This window comes from Poecile atricapillus, chromosome 22 (genome assembly GCF_030490865.1).
Source record: "Poecile atricapillus isolate bPoeAtr1 chromosome 22, bPoeAtr1.hap1, whole genome shotgun sequence".
Lineage (NCBI taxonomy): Eukaryota > Metazoa > Chordata > Aves > Passeriformes > Paridae > Poecile > Poecile atricapillus.
In genome coordinates this window covers 1,533,210-1,555,556 of record NC_081270.1, presented here as the reverse complement: position 1 = coordinate 1,555,556, position 22,347 = coordinate 1,533,210, and the positions used below count along the sequence as shown (strand labels likewise).

Below are 22,347 nucleotides of genomic sequence, written 5' to 3'. Positions count from 1 at the left end.
ATCTAATTATATATATGGAATATCGAATTATATATATGGAATATCTAATTAGATATGTGTATATGGAGTATCTAATTATATATATGGAATATCGAATTATATATATTGAATATCTAATTATATATATGTGTATATGGAATATCTAATTCTATAAATGGAATATCTAATTAGATATGTTTAGATGGAATATCTATATATATGGAATATCTAATTATATATGTGTATATGGAATATGTAATTATATGTATATGTATATGTAATATCTAATTTATATATATGTATATGTGATATGTAATTATACATATGTATATGTAATATGTAATTATATATATGTACATGTAATATCTAATTATATATATGTACATGTAATATCTAATTAGATATATGTATATGTAATATCCAATTATATGTATGTATATGTAATAACTAATTATATATGTACATGTAATATGTAATTATATATATGTAAATGTAATATCTAATTAAATAAATGTATACGTAAATGTAATTTCTATCTATATGTGTGTATGTGTGTGTATGTGTATATATGTAAAATTAAATTATGTATTAAATTATATATTTATATATATAAATATATTTATATTTTAATATATATTATATATTATGTATTTTTATATAATATATATTGAAATATGTATAAATGTGTATATATAATGTGTATATATATAAATATACATTAAATTATGCATAATATAATTATATATATTATATATTATATATACAAAAATAGATATAAATGTGTATATATAATCATATATTAAATTATGTATAATATAATTGCATATTAACATATACATAATGTATAATATATATCATTAGATCTGATATATAAATAATATAATTAAATATTAATAATTAAATATTATAATAATAAATAACGATAAATATAGAATATAGAATATACTATATAATATAAATAATTGTAAAGATTAATAATATATTATGAATAATATATAATCTATACTATACCATAATTATATTATATTATATTATATTATATTATATTATATTATATTATATTATATTATATTATATTATATTATATTATATTATATTATATTATATTATATTATATTATATTATATTATATTATATTATATTAATTATATCACACGGGTTACACGGGTGACACAGGTGACACAGGACAGTGACACAGGCACAGGACAGGTGACACAGGTGACACAGGTGATGCAGGTGACACAGGTGACACAGGACAGTGACACAGGCACAGGACAGTGACACAGGTGACACAGGTGATGCAGGTGACACAGGTGACACAGGACAGTGACACAGGCACAGGACAGGTGACACAGGACAGTGACACAGGTGACACAGGACAGTGACACAGGCAGTGACACAGGTGGCACAGGTGACACAGGTGACATAGGACAGTGACACAGGTGACACAGGTGACACAGGTGACACAGGTGACACAGGACAATGACACAGGACAGTGACACAGGTGACACAGGTGACACAGGTAACACAGGACAGTGACACAGGTGACACAGGACAGTGACACAGGTAACACAGGACAGTGACACAGGTGACACAGGACAGTGACACAGGTAACACAGGACAGTGACACAGGTGACACAGGACAGTGACACAGATGACACAGGACAGTGACACAGGACAGTGACACAGGTGACACAGGTGACACAGGACAGTGACACAGGTAACACAGGACAGTGACACAGGTGACACAGGACAGTGACACAGATGACACAGGACAGTGACACAGGACAGTGACACAGGTGACACAGGTGACACAGGACAGTGACACAGGTGACACAGGACAGTGACACAGATGACACAGGACAGTGACACAGGACAGTGACACAGGTGACACAGGTGACACAGGACAGTGACACACCCGAGGGCCCGGCTGTGCCCGGTGCCGGGGCAGCCTCACCTGGGGGCCGCAGGGAAGGGCCCGGCTGTGCCTCGGGCAGGGAGCGCACCTGGGGAGAGAGGGACACCTGGTGTGGCTGTGCCACCGCTGTGTCACCGCTGTGTCACCGCTGGGCCACCGCTGTGCCACCGCTGTGCCACTGCTGGGCCACCGCTGTACCACCACTGTGCCACTGCTGGGCCACTGCTGGGCCACCCGGGAACTGTCCCTGGCACTGAGCAGGGGGCCTAGAGCCCTGCAGGGACCACCCCAGGCCAGCTGGGACCCCCGCTCTGCCCCCTGAACCCCCCGAGTGTCCCCAGAACCCCCCGAGTGTCCCCTGCACCCCCCGAGTGTCCCCTGCACCCCCCGAGTGTCCCCAGAACCCCCCGAGTGTCCCCTGCACCCCCCGAGTGTCCCCTGCACCCCGAGTGTCCCCAGAACCCCCCGAGTGTCCCCTGCACCCCCCCAGTGTCTCCTGCACCCCCCGAGTGTCCCCAGAACCCCCCGAGTGTCCCCTGCACCCCCCCAGTGTCTCCTGCACCCCCCGAGTGTCCCCTGAACCCCCCGAGTGTCCCCTGCACCCCCCGAGTGTCCCCTGTACCCCGAGTGTCTCCAGCCTCACCTCCCCCAGGTAGGAGCCCTGGGCAGGTGCCCGCAGGTGCCGCGGGGTGCCCGGGCTGCTGTCGCCGGTGGCCGTGGGTCCTGGCCGGGGCTGGCAGTGCCACCGCTGCGGGGACAGCGGCTGCTGCTGCCCGGGGACGAGCCCTGCGCTCCCCGGGGCCGCTCCCGGCTGCCCGCGACATCGCAGGAGCTGCAATGAAAGCAGCCCCGGGCTGGATCCCGGCCGTGCCGAGCCGGGAGAAGCCGCCCGGCGCTGCCCGGCTGGAATCCAGCACTGCCCGGGAATCCAGCACTGCCCGGGAATCCAGCACTGCCCGGGAATCCAGCACTGCCCGCCTGGAATCCAGCACTGCCCGGCCGGAATCCAGCACTGCCCGCCTGGAATCCAGCACTGCCCGCCTGGAATCCAGCACTGCCCGGGAATCCAGCACTGCCCGGCTGGAATCCAGCACTGCCCGGGAATCCAGCACTGCCCGGCCGGAATCCAGCACTGCCCGGGAATCCATCACTGCCCGGGAATCCAGCACTGCCCGGCTGGAATCCAGCACTGCCCGGGAATCCAGCACTGCCCGGGAATCCAGCACTGCCCGGCCGGAATCCAGCACTGCCCGGCTGGAATCCAGCACTGCCCGGCTGAGATCCAGCACTGCCCGGGAATCCAGCACTGCCCGCCTGGAATCCAGCACTGCCCGGGAATCCAGCACTGCCCGGGAATCCAGCACTGCCCGGCTGGGATCCAGCACTGCCCGCCTGGAATCCAGCACTGCCCGGCCAGAATCCAGCACTGCCCGGCCGGAATCCAGCACTGCCCGGCCAGAATCCAGCACTGCCCGCCTGGAATCCGGCACTGCCCGGGAATCCAGCACTGCCCGCCTGGAATCCAGCACTGCCCGCCTGGAATCCAGCACTGCCCGGGAATCCAGCACTGCCCGGGAATCCAGCACTGCCCGGGAATCCAGCGCTGCCCGGCTGGGATCCAGCACTGCCCGGCTGGAATCCAGCACTGCCCGGCTGGAATCCAGCACTGCCCGGGAATCCAGCACTGCCCGGGAATCCAGCACTGCCTGGGAATCCAGCACTGCCCGGCCGGAATCCAGCACTGCCCGGGAATCCAGCACTGCCCGCCTGGAATCCAGCACTGCCCGGGAATCCAGCACTGCCTGGGAATCCAGCACTGCCTGGGAATCCAGCGCTGCCCGGCTGGGATCCAGCACTGCCCGGCCAGAATCCAGCACTGCCCGGCTGGAATCCAGCACTGCCCGGCTGGAATCCGGCACTGCCCGGGAATCCAGCACTGCCCAGCTGGAATCCGGCACTGCCCGGGAATCCAGCACTGCCCGGGAATCCAGCACTGCCCAGCTGGAAGCCGGCACTGCCCAGCTGAGATCCAGCACTGCCCGCCTGGAATCCAGCGCTGCCCGGCCGGAATCCAGCCCTGCTGGGAGCACCGGGCTGCGGATTCCGCCCCCTCCCCAAAAACCCTGCAGGGCTCAGGCGGCAGGAGAGGCCGTGGGGCATCCCCAGGGATCCAGGCGTGCTGGGAACTGGCCACAAGTGGGAAAAGCAACTCCAGGGATGCAGAAGGACAGGGAAGAGCCGGGAAGGCTCGAGGGAACGGGGTTGGGTCCCTGTTGGATCCCCACGGCTGGAAATGCAGCCTTTGACAGGCGCTGCCTTATCGCAGCCGGGAGTTTTTGGGGCTGGCCAAAGTGGGCTCTGGCTCTGACTCATTTCCAGTTTCGGGAGCCTGGCTCACGTCTCTGCTTTTGTCTGGGGGTTTCTGCCTCCTCCCGGGGTGGCTGTGAGCAGACAGGGGAAACCTGCTCCCCTCTGCCCCGCCCCGAAACGCTGCTCTGGAGTTTCCCCGTCCCTCCTCAGATGGCAGGGGAAGAAGCAGCCCCAGGGCTGAGCCAGGAGCCTGGGAGCTGAGTCAGGGCCAGCTGGAAGCTCCTGCAGGAGGCCAGAGCCGGCCCCACTGGGAGCACTGGGGGAACTGGGGGTGTAGGGATCGGTGCAGAGGGGGAGCAGCGGCTGCTCCAGGGAGCTGGGAGCTGCTGAGGGATGAATTCCCACCCAGGGCGGGATGGAAACGGGGACAGGGCACTGGCAGCTCATCCCCAGGAGGGGCTGGAGCGAGGTTAAAAAGCCCCAAATGCTGCTCATCCGTGTGGGATGGTGGAGCCGACTCCCGGCTGGGCCAAGGAGGGGAATTCCTTAAGGAACAGTCACTGAGGGGTTGGGAAAGTGGCATCACTAAAAAACTGGTGGAGACATGCTGGAAAACCCTTGGAAGAGGAGGCTGTGTCCCATGAGGCAAGAACTTCCTGCTGATGGATTGCCTCAGGAACTGGGGCCCACATCCCGGGCATTGCTCCATGTGCCACTGCAGCCTCCCCTGCCAGCCCCTTTGCCATGGAAATGCTTTCACACCTGCTCCAAGCACCTGCCAGGCCCCTGTCCCTGCCAGCAGCACCGGCACAGAAAGCTGAACCTGGCTCTTCCCAGGCAGCAGGATCCAGCCCCATCTCACATCCAGCCCCATCCTTCATTCATCCTGATCCTTTATCCGTCCTGATCCCACACCCAGCCCCATCCCACACCCAGCCCCATCCCACACCCAGCCCCATCCTTCATTCATCCTGATCCTTTATCCATCCTGATCCCACACCCAGCCCCATCCCACACCCAGCCCCATCCCACACCCAGCCCCATCCTGCATTTATCCTGATCCTTCATCCAGCCCATCCTACATTCATCCCCATCTGCATTCATCCTGATCCCACATCCATCCCATCCCCATTCATCCCACACCCAGCCCCATCTCACATCCAGCCCCATCCTTCATTCATCCTGATCCTTTATCCATCCTGATCTCACACCCAGCCCCATCCCACACCCATCCCATCCCCACCCACCCCAATCCCCATCCCCACCCACCCCAATCCCCATCCCCCTGCCGTACCCTGCCCAGCTCCAGCTGGGAGCCGTGTGCTGAGTAGGGCTCCTGGTACACCGGGGACTGCATTTCTGCCACGGGGCTTTGGGACACGAGGCTGCAGATGCTCCTGGCTGGCTCCTGGCTGGGCAGCTGCTGCCCGCTGCTCTTGCCCTTGGATTTCCTGGCGCTGTTCCCCCTGCGCAGCTCCTGCGTGGACAGCGCTGAGCTGGGCCAGCTGGGCTGTGCCAGGCTCTGCAATGAGAGGACAGACCCTGGAGCTGGCTCTGCTCAGGCTGGGAGTGCACATGGACATCACTCCAGGCTCGGGAATGAGAGGACAGACCCTGCAGCTGGCTCTGCTCAGGTTGGGAGTGCACATGGACATCACTCCGAGCTCAGGAATGAGAGGACAGACCCTGGAGCTGGCTCTGCTCAGGCTGGGAGTGCACATGGACATCACTCGAGCTCAGGAATGAGAGGACAGACCCTGGAGCTGGCTCTGCTCAGGCTGGGAGTGCACATGGACATCACTCCAGGCTCAGGAATGAGAGGACAGACCCTGGAGCTGGCTCTGCTCAGGCCGGGAGTGCACATGGACATCACTCCAGGCTCAGGAATCGCCCCAGGCCCTCCCTGGCTCTGACAGCCCTGGACGTGCAATTCCTGCCCGGGGTCAGAGCAAAAATCCTGCCTGGCCATCACCTCCACCCCCCTGCAGCTTTGGCTTTGGGATTTCCCAGCCTCTGAACCTCCTCTTTGTCCTTCTGTAATCCCCAACAGCTCCAGTACATGGATGGGACTGGGAATGGGAATGGGACTGGGAATAGGAATGGGAATGGGATGGGAATGGGATGGGACTGGAATGGGACTGGGATGCAACTGGGATGTGACTGGAATGGGAATGGGATGGGACTGGGACTGGAATGGGACTGGGATGGGAATGGGATGGGACTGGGATGGGACTGGGATGGGACTGGAATGGGACTGGGATGGGACTGGGATGGGACTGGGTTGGGACTGGGATGGGACTGGGATGGGAATGGGATGGGACTGGAATGGGACTGGGACTGGGATGCAACTGGGATGCGACTGGGATGGGAATGGGATGGGACTGGGATGGGACTGGGATGGCACTGGGATGGCACTGGGATGGGACTGGGATGGGACTGGAATGGGACTGGAATGGGAATGGGATGGCACAGGGATGGCACTGGGATGGCACTGGGATGGCACTGGGATGGCACTGGAATGGGACTGGGATGGCACTGGGATGGGATGGGATGGCACAGGGATGGGACTGGGATGGCACTGGGATGGGATGGGATGGCACTGGGATGGGATGGGATGGCACTGGGATGGCACTGGGATGGAACTGGGATGGAACTGGGATGGCACTGGGATGGCACTGGGATGGCACTGGGATGGCACTGGGATGGGACTGGGATGGGATGGGATGATGGGATGGGATGGCACTGGGATGGCACTGGGATGGCACTGGGATGGCACTAGGATGGCACTGGGATGGCACTGGGATGGCACTGGGATGGCACTGGGATGGCACTGGAATGGGACTGGGATGGCACTGGGATGGGGGGACTGGGATGGCACTGGGATGGCACTGGGATGGGATGGGATGGCACTGGGATGGGATGGCACTAGGATGGCACTGGGATAGCACTGGGATGGGGGGACTGGGATGGGACTAGGATGGCACTGGGATGGCACTGGGATAGGATGGGACTGGAATGGGACTGGGATGGCACTGGGATGGCACTGGGATGGGATGGGATGGCACTGGGATGGGATGATGGGATGGCACTGGGATGGCACTGGGATGACACTGGGATGACACTGGGATGGCACTGGGATGGGATGGGATGGGATGGGATGGCACTGGGATGGCACTGGGATGGCACTGGGATGGCACTGGGATGACACTGGGATGGCACTGGGATGGCACTGGGATCCCTCAGCAGTCTTTCCCTGACCAAGCTGAGCCTCCAGGCTCCAGGCAGGGATTTTCCCCAAGCCCACAGCAAACACCAAGAGCAGCAGCGTCCAGCCCCGTCCCAGGGGGATCCCCACAGGTTTTGGGGTTCACTCACATGGAGGGGCTGGGAGTAGCCAGGGGCCAGCGGCTCCTCCAGCAGCCGGCCCTCGGTGGCCAGCAGGAAGGAGTGGCCGTCGGGCAGGGAGCCGCTGGCCTGGGACAGCTGCGGCAGCGTGGTCACCCTCCCTCCCGACGCCCACGAGTTCGTCCGGCCTTCCGAGCTGAGGGACCCTCTGCCACTGCTGGGGAACTGTGTGGGGACAAGGACATCAGTGGGGACATCTGTGGGGACATCCCTGGGGACATCCTGGGGACATCCCTGGGGACATCCTTGAGGACATCCCTGGGACATCCCTGGGGACATCCATGGGACATCCCTGAAGACATCTGTGGGGACATCCTTGGGGCATCCGTGGGGACATCCATGGGACATCCCTGGGGACATCCCTGGGGACATCCATGGGGACATCCCTGGGGACATCCATGGGACATCCCTGGGGACATCCCTGGGGACATCTGTGGGGACATCCTGGGGACATCCCTGGGGACATCCCTGGGGACATCCACAGGGACATCCCTGGGGACATCCTGGGGACATCCATGGGACATCCCTGGGGACATCTGTGAGGACATCCCTGGGACATCCCTGGGGACATCCCTGGGGACATCCATGGGATATCCCTGGGGACATCCATGGGACATCCCTGAAGACATCTGTGGGGACATCCGTGGGAACATCCCTGGGAACATCCATGGGGACATCCACAAGGACATCCCTGGGGACATCCCTGGGGACATGCATGGGGACATCCCTGGGGACATCCATGGGGACATCCACAAGGACATCCCTGGGGACATCTGTGGGGACATCCCTGGGGACATCCTGGGGACATCCTGGGGACATCCTGGGGACATCCATGGGACATCCCTGGGGACATCTGTGAGGACATCCCTGGGACATCCCTGGGGACATCTGTGGGGACATCCTGGGGACATCCATGGGGACATCCATGGGACATCCATGGGACATCCCTGAAGACATCTGTGGGGACATCCCAGGGACATCCCGGGGACATCCGTGGGGACATCCGTGGGGACATCCGTGGGGACATCCGTGGGGACATCTGTGGGGACATCTGTGGGGACATCTGTGAGGAATCCCTGGGGACATCCTCGTGTCCCCGCTGTCTGGGCCATGTCCCCAGGGCCAGCAGTGGCCCGGTGGCCGTGCTGGGGTGTGGGGTGTGCTGGTTTTGGGGTGAGTGAGGGGAATGAGGCAGTGGCCGTGCTGGGGTGTGGGATGTGCTGGTTTTGGGGTGAGTGAGGGGAATGAGGTGGTGCCCAGCAGGAAAGGGGTGCCAGGCACCAGCCCCGTCCCAGCTGGCACAGGGGTCACCCGTTCCTTGCAGGAATCACAGAATATTCCAGCTTGGAAGGGACCTACAGGGATCACTGAGTGCAGAAGCCACCGCTGTCCTTGTGCCAGCGCCTCACCAGCCAAACCTGCCCCAGGCCGTGCCCAGCCTCTGCTTTCCAGGGAATTCAATGTCATTTCTGCCTCTCTAAAGTCCTGCAGCGCTTTCAATCATCTCCAGGGATCAGCAGCCTGCTGACAGCTCCGAGCTGAGTGCCACCAGGGTGTCACACACGGGACACGGGGTGCTCCGGCATCCCTCACCTGCCCGGGGAGCGGCGGCTTTGGCCCCGAGAAGCTCTCGGAGCCCGAGAGGGAGGAGTCTGCGTTTCGGAACTGCGCGGTTTTCAGGCAGTAGAGCCACTCCTGGTAGTCCTGGTAGCTGCGACAGGTCACCCGGATGGAGTTGATCAGTCGGCCTGGAAAAACATCCCGGGCTGGATCCCTCGGGAACCCTCGGGAATCCTGCTGCTCCACCCCGCCCCACGTTCCATGGGATGTGGAGGTGTTGGTGTAGGGAATTCCCCGCCCCCCAGGCTCTCCTGCCAGGCAGGACACGGAGGATCCCAAATTCCCAAGCGGGGCAGCACGGCCGAGGCTGTGCCAGGCCCTCCGTGCCCGTGCCAGGCACCCACCTTCGATCAAAAAGGAGCTTTTGTCGTTCTCCTCGAACAGCACCTGGATGGCGTTGAGTGGGAGCTCTCCCTGTGGAAAGAGGGGCAGGATTGGGATCATGGAGCCAGCAGAGCTCCCGTCCGTGCCATGGGGCACAGCTCTGGGGCAGCCCCTGCGGGCACCCGGGCAGCCAAACTCCGCTCCCACGGGAGCAATCCCAGCGGGATTCCTGCATCCTCCTGCACATCCCAGCGGGATTCCTGCATCCCGCACATCCCAGCGGGATTCCTGCATCCTCCTGCACATCCCAGCGGGATTCCTGCATCATCCTGCACATCCCAGCGGGATTCCTGCATCCTCCTGCACATCCCAGCGGGATTCCTGCATCCTCCTGCACATCCCAGCGGGATTCCTGCATCCCGCACATCCCAGCGGGATTCCTGCATCCTCCTGCACATCCCAGCGGGATTCCTGCATCCCGCACATCCCAGCGGGATTCCTGCATCATCCCGCACATCCCAGCGGGATTCCTGCATCATCCTGCACATCCCAGCGGGATTCCTGCATCATCCTGCACATCCCAGCGGGATTCCTGCATCATCCCGCACATCCCACCGGGATTCCTGCATCCTCCTGCACATCCCAGCGGGATTCCTGCATCATCCCGCACATCCCAGTGGGATTCCTGCATCCTCCTGCACATCCCAGTGGGATTCCTGCATCATCCTGCACATCCCAGCGGGATTCCTGCATCATCCTGCACATCCCAGCGGGATTCCTGCATCCTCCTGCACATCCCAGCGGGATTCCTGCATCCCGCACTTCCCAGCGGGATTCCTACATCCCGCACTTCCCAGCGGGATTCCTACATCCCGCACTTCCCAGCGGGATTCCCGCACTTCCCAGCGGGATTCCTGCATCATCCTGCACATCCCAGCGGGATTCCTGCATCATCCTGCACATCCCAGCGGGATTCCTGCACTTCCCAGCGGGATTCCTGCACCCTCCTGCACATCCCAGCGGGATTCCTGCACTTCCCAGCGGGATTCCTGCATCATCCTGCACATCCCAGCGGGATTCCTGCATCCTCCTGCACATCCCACCGGGATTCTTGCATTTCTCAGCGGGATTCCTGCACCCTCCTGCACTTCCCAGCAGATTCCTGCCCCCAGAAAAACTGTGTAAGGCCGGCGCTCCATCCTCCCCTTCCCAGCAATCCCTGAGACACCCTCTGGATCAAAGTCCCACCTGGGGAACCTTCACCGAACATCCCACAGCTAACTCCAGCCGCTCCCCCTCGCTGCTCTCCACCTCGCCCGGGGTCTTTTCCCACCGGAGGATCGGGACGAGCCCCATTTCCCTGCGGCGCAGGCAGGGGCGGCTCCTGCGGGGCTGCAGCGCACAAGGGCCGGGCTGTTCCCGCAGCTGCGGGAAGGGAAGCGCCGCAGGAGCTGCCGTGCCCGGACACGCCGCTGGAAAAGCAGGTTCCCTGTCCCAGGCTGCTGAATCAGCCCCGGGAGAGCGGCACCGTGGGAATGGAACACGGCCTGGGAAGGGAGCACGGCACGGGGCAGGTTTAGGGTTTCAAAAGAGATGAGCTCATGGGAGAGCCGGGCCCAGGCCCCCTTGCGTGGTGCCCCATTCCCAGTACACATTCCCGAAACCGGGCTGTGCCCGAGGCGTGTCCCAGCTGCTGGAAAACGCCTTCCAGAGCTGCTCTGGGATGGGGACAGCTCCGCCTGGTCACGGCCCTGCCCACGGGCAGGAGCCTCCCGGGAGATGCTCCTGGCAGGGAGAACAATGGGAGCTCTGCAGGACGCGGAGCAGGGCCCCGCTGGGTTCACGGTGGATTTCACAGCCCTCCAGCCCTGCAGGGCTGTTTGGCCCTGGCTCCCGGCTCGGTGACTCAGGGATGCAGCAGCTCCGGGGTCACAGCCAGGTCACTGCTCCTTCTGGCACATTTGTTCCAGCGCAGCGGGAGCAGAGGGCGCAGGGCTCTCAAGGAGCCATCAGATGATGCTCCAGATCCCAGGAGCACAGAAGGGAAGGGTGGAGAGGCCCTCGAGCGTCACCGAGCCCAGCCACGCACCAGCACAGCCGTGCTCCCGCTGAGCTGTGTCCCCAAGTGCCACCGGGGCTGTCACTGCTCCCCTTCAGGGCCATTCTGAGCGCTCGGTGCCACCGCCTGCCCGTGCTGAGGCTCCAGCAGTGCTCCCCCAGGCAGACACAGCACAGAAGCTGCTCTGGCATCCCTTGGGATGCTCCCTGTCCCTGCTGTCCTTCTGCTCCCGCAGAGGGAGAACGCTGCCAGCGCTGCAGCAGCAGCAGCCTCCCCTCCCCTCTCCTGCCCTCCCCTCGCTGCCTGTGCCCTTCCCCACAGCATCAGCTGCGCTGCCAGGCTGCTCCCAGCTCCAAAGTGGTCCCGTGGCACCGAGCCTGGCAGGCAGAGCCCCCTCAGGGGCACTCTGGGGCCGTGCCAGCTCCTGTCTGGAGCAGGAGGGCTGGGCTCCCTGCCAGCACAGCCTCCCTCCTCCTCCTCCTCCTCCTCCTCCTCCTCCTCCTCCCAGAGACTCCTTGGCAGGCGGCTCCTTCCCCCTGGGCTGCTGGAGGAGGGCAGGTGTTTCTCATGGGAAGGGATCTTGCACCATCCCTGCGCCTGCTCCCTGCCAGCTGGCACGGGAGGGAGCAGCAGGAGCACGGGGAGCGCAGGTGGAGGCGAGACAGCGGCAGGATGCTCCGAGAGGAACTCACCTTGAAACAGAGGCCATCGGGCTCCTCGGACACGATCACCAGCGTGGAGGGGTAGAGCACCAGGAGCCGGTCATGCTGCTCCTTGGGAAGCAGAGAGGGAAAGGGTTGGACCTCTGGGAACAGCTCAGAGCTGGAGAGCCCTTGGCTTTGTCCTTCTGACAGTGGCCTGGGGCAAGGGCTCTGGGAACATCTGAGCTGCTTCCCTGAGCTGGGAGAGGGCTCTGGGAACATCTGAGCTGCTTCCCTGAGCTGGGAGAAGGGTTTGGGAACATCTGAGCTGCTTCCCAGTGCTGGGAGAGGGATCTGGGGAGAGCCAGGCTGTTTCTCTGCACCAGGAGATCCCCGCCAGCTCCAGCTGCCAGCGCTGTCCTTGTGCTGTCCCTGTGCTCCACTGCCAGCCCACAGGAGCAGCAGGAGATCTTTTTCCCTTTCCATGTGGGTAAAACACCCCTTGGAGCTGCTGGATTGGTGGCAGCAGGGAGGCTGCACCAGTGATTCCATCCATGGACCCATCCCTCCATCCATGGATCCATCCATCCATCCATCCATCATCCATCATCCATCCATCATCCATCCATCCATCATCCATCCATCATCCATCCATCATCCATCCATCATCCATCATCCATCCATCATCCATCCATCATCCATCCATCATCCATCCATCATCCATCATCCATCCATCCATCATCCATCCATCATCCATCCATCCATCATCCATCATCCATCCATCATCCATCCATCATCCATCCATCATCCATCATCCATCCATCCATCATCCATCCATCATCCATCCATCCATCATCCATCCATCCATCATCCATCATCCATCCATCATCCATCCATCATCTATCCATCATCCATCCATCATCCATCCATCCATCATCCATCCATCATCCATCCATCCATCATCCATCATCCATCCATCATCCATCCATCATCCATCATCCATCCATCATCCATCCATCCATCCATCCATCCATCATCCATCCATCATCCATCCATCATCCATCCATCATCCATCCATCATCCATCATCTATCCATCATCCATCCATCATCCATCCATCCATCATCCATCCATCATCCATCCATCATCCATCCATCATCCATCCAGCATCCATCCAGCATCCATCATCCATCCATCCATCATCCATCCATCCATCCATCATCCATCATCCATCCATCATCCATCCCTCCATTCCTCCATCCCTCCCCGGAGCCGTGTCCTACCTGGAAGGGCAGGTGCTGGAGCTTCACCTTGGAGACACAGAGGATTTCTCCCAGGGATTCCCGCTGGGTTCCTCTCCATTCCTGCACGGGCAGGTTCTGCACGGACCAGCGCAGCTCCTCCTTGTCACCGGTGCTCGGTGTCCAGCCGCTCTGGGGACAGCACAGCCTGAGCACGGGCACTCCCCTGCCTGCAGCAGGGCCTGGCCCACCTGGGGACACTTCTTTGGTGTGGCAGGAGCAGGAAAGAATAAATAAATCTGGGCAGGGGGCAGTTTTCCAGCTGGGAATGGATAATCACTCCCCACAGCCAGTATCGCCTGGAAATGCCTTTCCAAGGGGGATATTTCTGCTGTGGGGAGGGAATTAGAACACCCTCAGAGCCTGGGAGAGACAATCTCCTCAATCTGGGCCTGTTTTCCAGCCTTCAGCCTCCTCCTCCTCCTCCTCCTGATGTTTTGCAAGCTCTGGCTGGTTGCACAAGCACCCAAAAGCGTGAGAACTTCTCTGAGCCAGAGCTGAGCTCCGACCCACGGAGGTTGTGCTGCTGCTGGTGGCACCCATGGGTGGCAGCTCTTCCTTCCAGCACACCCCTCCCCTGCCAGCACTCTCAGACCCCCCTTGCAAGCTCTTTTTGCCCCCTTTTTCCCCAGGAAAGCTCCCCCAAGGGAATCCATCCCAGCTGGGAGCTGGCAGTGGGACACGGCCGTGGGACACCCACCTGGGACAGCAGGGGCAAGGCCAGGCCCCCTCCACAGAGCTGGATCTGCTTCTCCAGGTGGTAGAGCCACTGCTTCAGCTCAGCCTCCGAGGGGCAGAACACGACCAGGGGGTTCAGCAGAGGCCCTGGGGTGGGAGGCAGGCAGTGAGTGGAGCTGGGCAGGGATTGCAGCATCCAGCCGGCACAGCTGGCACTGCACGGCCCTCCACGGGGCGAGGGGACACCCCTGTCCTGCTGCCACCACTGCCAGCCCTCCCTGCCACCCCCCTCCAGCCCTTCCTGCCACCCTCAAGCCATGGCAGAGCCTCCACGCTCTGCCCACCTCACCAAGGGCTGCTGGGGACACCCCTGTCCTGCTGCCACCACTGCCAGCCCTCCCTGCCACCCTCAAGCCCTGTCCTGCTGCCACCACTGCCAGCCCTCCCTGCCACCCTCTTGTCACATCAGCCTTCCGAGGCTGCTCCAGCCCCTTCTCAGGTGCACCAAGCCCTGACCACCAGACGCTCTTTAACCCCAAACTGGGCTAAGAACAAATCCCAAGGACGGCCCAAAAGCCAAGCCTGATGTCCCCAGCCGGATTTCAGCCCCCCAGCAGTTTGTGGGCAGCCTCTCTGTGGGCAGGGACCGTCCCAAGGCGCTGCTCCCTCAGAAATCCCTGCCTTATCTCCCAGTCTCACCTTGGCTCTCCACAGGGAGAGCACCAGCAGCTTCCTGACACTGTTTGTTTGTTTTATTGCCTCACTGAACATCACCTGTGCCAGCCAAGCTGAGGATGACTCCAGACATCCCCCGGGAGGGAGGGACAGCCCTGCAGCTTGTTGATTTTAGCGTTTCCAGCTCTCACTCATCCCAGGGCAGGAGCACAGCCTCCCACACCCTCTGCAATAACCACTCCTGGCAGGCTGCAGAGTGCATGTTGGCATTAATGATTTACCACTCAGCCCGTGTTAAACCCTGCTTGCTGCAGGCCCAGGAGGATCTGCCTCTGTGGGACTTGCAAGTGCCCAGATAAGGCCGGATAAACGCGGGACTTTGCCCTCCTGCGGTATCTTTAGTGCCCTAATTCCTGCATTATTTATAAACAGCCTTTCACTGAGCCTTTGAAGCGCGTCTGTCCTGCAGGAAACGCTCGGTAAACAAAGCTGAGCTGGGGCAGAGACTCCCTGAGCGACTCCAAACCCAGGACAGCAATTTGGTGTCGAGGATTTTCTGGGCATCCACGTGTCCTTGGCTCTGGGGTTCTCCCGTTTCCTCTTCCCTCGGTTTCCCTGCCCTCACAAGGAGGATTCAGGGATGCTGGAGCAGCCAGGAGAGCTGGTGCTGCTCTCTGGGCATCCCCTGGCCATCCAGCTCCTCACAAGAATTACAAATGCAAATGGAAGGCAGCAGGAATCACAGGGCATGACCCTCACCCCGAGGGCATCACCCATTGCCACATCTAAACAGGGCCCAGAAGGAAGAGAAAATGAGGAAAGAAACTCCCGGGACACGCCTGGGGCTGGGGCAGGAGCTGCTGCGGGAAGTCTGAGCTGTGAATTCAGCCCCTGCCATCACCCCGGGCCCCAGGGACACGTCCCAGTGCCCCAGCCGGCCCTCGGGCTCCTTCCTCTTTCCTTGGGAGTGCTCCCAGAGGAGCGCTGCAGGCAGGAGAGCCCCTTCCAGGCCAGGAGCAGCTTGTTCCCACCCAAACCCCTCCGAGGGGAGCCACCAAAGGGTGCCCAGGTGCTCCCCAAATCCCTCAGCACCCTCGCCTGGGGGGCTGCAGGTGACAGCCAGCCCCTGTCCCTGTGCCAGGAGGGCTCTGCATCCTTCCTTCCCCGCATTTCCAGGATCCTGCAGGAGTTTCCAGGGAGCTGAGCCAGCCCTGACCGTGCAGCAATGGGGAACTGCTGTTCCCACAGCATTTCACAAGCTCTGGGGTGCCTCAGAGTCATGGGATGAGGCTTTTCCACCCTGACCCTGTGTGGGGACACGGGAAGGGCTCCTGGCCCCACTGTGCCTCGATTCCTTCCCTTCTGAGCAGGGAAATAAAATGTTCCAGCATGTCCCAGCACTCCCCAATATCCCTGGTTTGCTCCAGAGCGGTGCCACAGGGAGAGAGGCAGCTCATCCCTGGGCACTGCTGCCCATCCCAGGAACCTGAGCAGGGTCCTCAGGGTCACTCCCTGCCCTCAGGACAGGTGGGAGAAGGAATTCTCCTCCATTCCCTGCTCCCAGTGACCCAGCAGAGGTGGGAGAAGGAATTCTCCTCCATTCCCTGCTCCCAGTGACCTGGCAGAGGTGGATGAAGGAATTCTCCTCCATTCCCTGCTCCCAGTGACCCAGCAGAGGTGGGAGAAGGAATTCTCCTCCATTCCCTGCTCCCAGTGACCTGGCAGAGGTGGGAGAAGGAATTCTCCTCCATTCCCTGCTCTCAATGACCCAGCAGAGGTGGGAGAAGGAATTCTCCTCCATTCCCTGCTCCCAGTGACCCGGCAGAGGTGGGAGAAGGAATTCTCCATTCCCTGCTCTCAATGACCCAGCAGAGATGGGAGAAGGAATTCTCCTCCATTCCCTGCTCTCAATGACCCAGCAGAGATGGGAGAAGGAATTCTCCTCCATTCCCTGCTCCCAGTGACCCAGCAGAAGTGGGAGAAGGAATTCTCCTCCATTCCCTGCTCCAAATGACCCAGCAGAGGTGGGAGAAGGAATTCTCCATTCCCTGCTCCCAGTGACCTGGCAGAGGTGGGAGAAGGAATTCTCCTCCATTCCCTGCTCCAAATGACCCAGCAGAGGTGGGAGAAGGAATTCTCCTCCATTCCCTGCTCCAAATGACCCGGCAGAGGTGGGAGAAGGAATTCTCCTCCATTCCCTGCTCCCAGTGACCCGGCAGAGGCGGGAGAAGGAATTCTCCTCCATTCCCTGCTCCCAGTGACCCGGCAGAGGTGGGAGAAGGAATTCTCCTCCATTCCCTGCTCCCAGTGACCCGGCAGAGGTGGGAACTGTCCCCACGTGTCCCCACATGGCCCCGGGCCCATCCCTCCCCAGCCCTGGGCATCCTGGAGCAGGGAAAATGTCATTTCCAGAAGAAAGGCAGAGTTATCCCCTGCAGCCTCAGGGGCAGCCCCATGCCAGTCCTGCTGCCAAGGCTCTCACACCCACCTGAGATGTGGAAAGCGTGCTCCTGCTGCCCGGGGCTCTGCCCAGCCCCCAGCTCCTGCACCTCCAGCTCCTTCAGAGGCAGCAGCCCCTGGGGAAGGAGAGCAGGGGTCATTTTGGGCTCCATCCCGCAGCTCCAACCCTCTGCCACGCTGAGGAATGGCTTTATATTCCACTGGGTTTTGGGCTTTTTCTTTCCATTTTAAGAGAAACCTCGGTAAAATAATGGTGGCTCAACAGGAGAAAGCCAGAAAATGGGATTGGCCCTAAAGGAAGATTGAGCTGTCCAGTTCCCAGACTCTGGATGTTCAGATTCCCACTCTGGCAAAGGCCAGGAACAGGGGACAACTTTGTCCTCCCTCTTCTGGGCTCCCTAAACAACCTCCACAGAAGATGCTAATGGCTTTAATGCCTTTGGGGCACATTAATTCCTTGTTAATTCCTCCACAATTAATAAACTCAGGAGCTGCTTCTAAAGGAGTCAGGAGAGTTTGGGATGTTGTTTGTCTCCTGACATGGGAATTTTCAGTTGAAGGCTGCCTTGGGGGTGACTGGAGAGGTTTTACTGATGTTTTACATCAACCTCAAGTCCCCTAAAGGCTAATTAATCATTTCTAAGAGGAGCTAATTCTACAATCATCTCCCAAACATGCTCTGTTTTAGTTCCTCACTGGTGTGGAGGAAGAGAACATTCAGGGGCTGTTGTTTTGCAGCTGTGGCTCTTTGGCTGAGGTGCAGAACAGCTCATTCATTATTTGTAACTCCCCAGCACCACCGGCTTAAAAGATTCATGAGTGGTTTGCCAGCAGAGCTCCCTGAGGCTCAGGTTTCTCTTCCCACCCTTTCCCACAGAATAATGAATGCTGGAAAAGCCCATCCTGCAGCTGGAGAACTCCCCCTTGGCCCCAGGACCAGGGGAATTTTGGGGTTGCCAAGGGCTCAGCACAAAGGTGGCTCCAGGGCACCTGAGCACGGCCACTGCCTGTCCCACAGGGCCACACCAGGGCCCAGCTGCCCCTGAGCTGGGCTTTGGAACAAAACCCCCTTTTGGAGTTCAGCAGCCCCGGGAAGGGACTTGGGGACATCCCCTGGAGTTTGTCTGCCCGGTGCCCCCAGCGTGGCCGCAGTGCCCAGAGCCCAGCACGCCCAGGTGATGCCCACCTGGTAGGTGAGGCCATTGGGACCCGTGGACTGGAAGTACAGGTAGGACTGGAACAGCTCCAGGAAGCAGTGGTTGACCTCCTGCAGAAGGGACACATTTGGGGTTATCTCAGGACACCTTTGGGGTCATCTCAGGACACCTTTGGGGTCATCTCAGGACACCTCCCAGCCTCCCTCCGCATCCCAGGCTGATCCCTGCACGGGAAAGCTTCTCCAAGGGCCACATCTGTGCTCCTGGAAGCACTTCCCAGGTGCCCACAGGGACAATGCAGGTGGGCACCGTGTGGCAGTGCCCAGGGAATTCTCCACGAGTCCCATTTCCCAGAACCACCCCTCCCTTCCCAGCCCTGCAGGGTCACACCATCCCTGGGCAGAGAAACACCCCCAAAGAGGCGTCTCAGCTTTACCTGGCAGTGCTGGAACTTAAACTTGACCTTGGAGTAATAAATCATTTTGCCCAAATTCCTGACAATCGTTTTCCTTCGGCCCTTCTTGAACAGGCTGGGGAACCTCTGGTCCAAGTTTTCCTTCTGGTTTTCCTGCTTCTGAATAATCTGTACCGAGGATACGAGAGGGGAAACACAGATGAGAGCTGGTGGAAGAGACATTCCCAGAACATCTTCCCAGCAGGGATTCCTCGGAAAGGCGCCCTGGGCAGGTGCCCAGGATGGGCTGTTTGTTTTTGGGTCTCCTTGCCAACGTGGGGCTGGGGCTCAGTTACTGCTGGGAGCAGATCCTGCCCTAAAGCTGCGGGTTCTGGGCTGGAAAAGAGGGGGGCAGAGGCACATTTCACTTTCAGGGTGTCCCAGCGCCACAGAAAACCATCCCAGTGCGCCCAGTGCCTTCCACGGGGGTGAGGGAAAGCTTTCCTGTGCTCTGATTCCAGCTGGGTTCCCATCTCGGGTCCCTGCTCGTGGTTCCTCTGGGTTCCAGGTGCGGGACAGTTCTGGGGCAGAGCCTCACAGCCACAGAAGCGGCTGCAAGGCAGATTTTTGTCCCTGCAAAAAGCCTGGAAAAGCCACAGGAAGGCAGGGAGCAGCACGGGAGAGCCAGGGCTGAGGAGAGGAGGCAGCACGCCGGGCCGGGGGCTTCCCGCATTTCCCAGCGGGAATTCTTCCTTCTGTGCAGCACAGCCCCACCACCCTCACTTCTCACAGCCGGGGGATAAAGTTTCCTGCGCTTTTCCTGGGAAGAGCACTTGGATTGCTGGGGAGAAGGGAAGATCCAGCGATCCCGCCTGCGGAGCCTGGAACCTGAGCTTTGCCGGGCACTTCCAGACCCTGGGAATTCATTCCCAAGGCGGGGCTGGGCGAGGGGAGGCTCGCGGTGGCTCCCTGCGGTTCAGCAGGGCTGGTGACACCCCCGGCACGTCCCAGTGCCATTCCCACTGTGCCAGGGACAGCTGCGGGTGCCCGTGATGGATGAGGATGAGGAAGAGGCACAGACACCCAGCTCCGTCCTGCGGGGCCCCTCCGTGACTCACCCCGCAGGCATGGGGTCAGTCAGCCCGCCCCAGACATGGCAGGGAGCTGGGAATGGAGTGGGAATGGAACTGGGAATGGAGCGGGAATGGAGCTGGGGAACTGGGAATGGAGCGAGAATGGAGCTGGGGAACTGGGAATGGAGCGGGAATGGAGCTGGGGAACTGGGAATGGAGCTGGGGAACTGGGAATGGAGCTGGGGAACTGGGAATGGAGCTGGGGAACTGGGAATGGAGAGGGAATGGAGCTGGGGAACTGGGAATGGAGCTGTGGAACTGGGAATGGAGAGGGAATGGAGCTGGGGAACTGGGAATGGAGCTGTGGAACTGGGAATGGAGCAGGAATGGAGCTGGGGAACTGGGAATGGAGCGGGAAATGGAGCTGTGGAACTGGGAATGGAGCAGGAATGGAGCTGGGGAACTGGGAATGGAGCTGGGGAACTGGGAATGGAGCTGGGGAACTGGGAATGGAGCTGGGGAACTGGGAATGGAGCTGGGGAACCGGGAATGGAGCGGGAAATGGAGCCAGAGAACTGGGAAACAGGAGCCCAAAGCGGTCAGGACCCTTCCACCTGCAGAGCACAGGGCTCCTTCCAGGGCCTCGCTGAATTTGGGTTGCTGTTTTTAGGACACGAGTTAACCCTTTCCTGCTGAAATCCTCCCTCCAAATTCCCAACTACAGAACAGAACTTAGGGAGCACCCTGGGTGCCCAGTAAAGGTCTCACTGGGGCAGCTCAGGGCAGGGAAAATGGTTTTTGTGCCAGAAATTCAGAGCAAAGAACAGCTGGTGACGGGCGCAGCGGTAACAAAACACAGCTCGGATAAAAGCACCAGCAGCACCTGGGAGCGGGGAGAGGGTGAGGTGATAAAATCGTGGGCACAGAGATAAGGAACAGCACCAGGCTCCAGCTGCCGGGGCACTGCTGCTGCCTGGGACGATTCCCAGGAATGAACAAGGCTCCCAGAATCTGGGAATGCAGCAGCAGCACCGGGAAAGAGCTTCCAGAGGGATGGGAGAGCTTCCACAGCCACTGGTGTGGCAAGGAATAAATGGAATATTTCCCTCCCCAAACGAGCTTGGGAGGGGTGGCAGCGAGGCTGAGGAGAGGGATGTAATGGCAGAGCACAGGAGCAGCTCCAAGGCCATGGAAAACCGGGATCACATCCCTGAAATCTGCTGCCCCTCCAGCTAAAGGGGCCGGAGTTTTCCCTCCCTCTGGAATTCTCCGCAGGCCGGGCTGTGCAGTCTCCTCCAGCCCCATCCCGGTTCCCGTTATCCCAGCGGTGCCAATCCCTGGAAAGGGCAGCTCCCGGCCGGGGAGCGGCTGTCCGGACACGTTCTCGCCGTTCAGGTAGAACGAGTTCCTGAGCGAGCGCTGAATCAGCGGCAGGAGGAGCCCAGCGCTGCCCCGGGGCTCCCGGAGCTGCTGTTCCATGGGAAAAGCACGGAGCCTCCCCCAGAGGAGCCCTGGGAATGCTGGGGGGTGCGGATGTCTCTGTCCTGCCCGTGTGCTCAGAGCTGGGCCATGCCAGCAGCTCCCGGGAGGTTTCTCCCTGCGCTCTGCCCCGGCCCTGCCGCCGCTGCCGCTCCCAAAACCGCGGCTGGGGACAGGGACAAAGCCCAGGCTCCTCCAGAGGCTCCTCCAGGCCGCACAGGGAGCTGGGCCGAGCCGGGAGTTTGCATCCCCTCTGCCCCAGGTGAGGGTGAAGGCCAAAATCCTGCTCCCCGCTCCTTCCTCCCGTGCTGGAGAGATCCCGGCAGCTCCCAGGCCAAGCATCTCCCTTCCCCAGGATCCACTAACGCTGACGGCTCATCCTGCTCCCCACGGAACCGGCCAGGATCCGTCTGGGACCTGGCTTTTGCTGCCTGATCCCTTTGGATCCAGCCGATTCCCACGGGGAGCCTTTCCTGGAATTCCCTCTGCCTGGCACTGAGGCCGTGCCTCAGTTTCCCCTTCCCCACACGCACGGGATTGATGAACACCCAGCGCAGCCCAAACGCTCCCAAAATTCCACCCACACCGCTGGCCCACCCAGCGGGACCCCCGGGGGTTCCTGGCTCCCCTCTGCTCCCCCGAGCAGCGCTGGGAACGGGGCCATGCGGCCACAAGGCTGGGCCGTGCCTGGGGCAGCCCTGCCCTTCCTGATTCCCTTCCCAGGCTCCGCTAATCCGCTCCTGCTCCGTCTCATTCCGGCGTGGGAATGAATCACCCCACCTGCCAAAGTTCGCTCGGCTTTTCCCTTCCCTCGCAGGCGGCACAGAAACAAAAGAACCGAGAGCAAAAGGTGTGGGGGAGATGTCCCCCTGTCC

At 58.8% G+C, this 22,347-nt stretch overlaps 1 protein-coding gene across 4 annotated transcripts in view; it reads right to left on the bottom strand.

Annotated features, from left to right (window-relative positions):
* Positions 1 to 22,347, bottom strand: part of PLEKHN1 (pleckstrin homology domain containing N1) — a 28,551-nt gene that overhangs the window by 3,483 nt on the left and 2,721 nt on the right. For 3 of the 4 annotated variants that reach the window (XR_009279359.1, XM_058855386.1, XM_058855384.1), the window contains 12 exons: positions 18,963 to 19,109; positions 18,556 to 18,636; positions 17,398 to 17,485; positions 14,257 to 14,381; positions 13,539 to 13,688; positions 12,308 to 12,388; positions 9,577 to 9,646; positions 9,206 to 9,360; positions 7,583 to 7,777; positions 5,502 to 5,729; positions 2,541 to 2,729; positions 1,937 to 1,985 (listed from right to left, as the gene is read on the bottom strand). Coding sequence is in view for 3 of the 4 variants with exons in the window: in XM_058855384.1 (XP_058711367.1) it covers positions 1,937 to 1,985; positions 2,541 to 2,729; positions 5,502 to 5,729; positions 7,583 to 7,777; positions 9,206 to 9,360; positions 9,577 to 9,646; positions 12,308 to 12,388; positions 13,539 to 13,688; positions 14,257 to 14,381; positions 17,398 to 17,485; positions 18,556 to 18,636; positions 18,963 to 19,109 (1,558 nt within the window). In the remaining variant the exon portion in view is untranslated. The remainder of the gene's footprint in view (positions 1 to 1,936; positions 1,986 to 2,540; positions 2,730 to 5,501; positions 5,730 to 7,582; positions 7,778 to 9,205; positions 9,361 to 9,576; positions 9,647 to 12,307; positions 12,389 to 13,538; positions 13,689 to 14,256; positions 14,382 to 17,397; positions 17,486 to 18,555; positions 18,637 to 18,962; positions 19,110 to 22,347) is intronic. The other variant, XM_058855385.1, reaches the window with a different exon arrangement.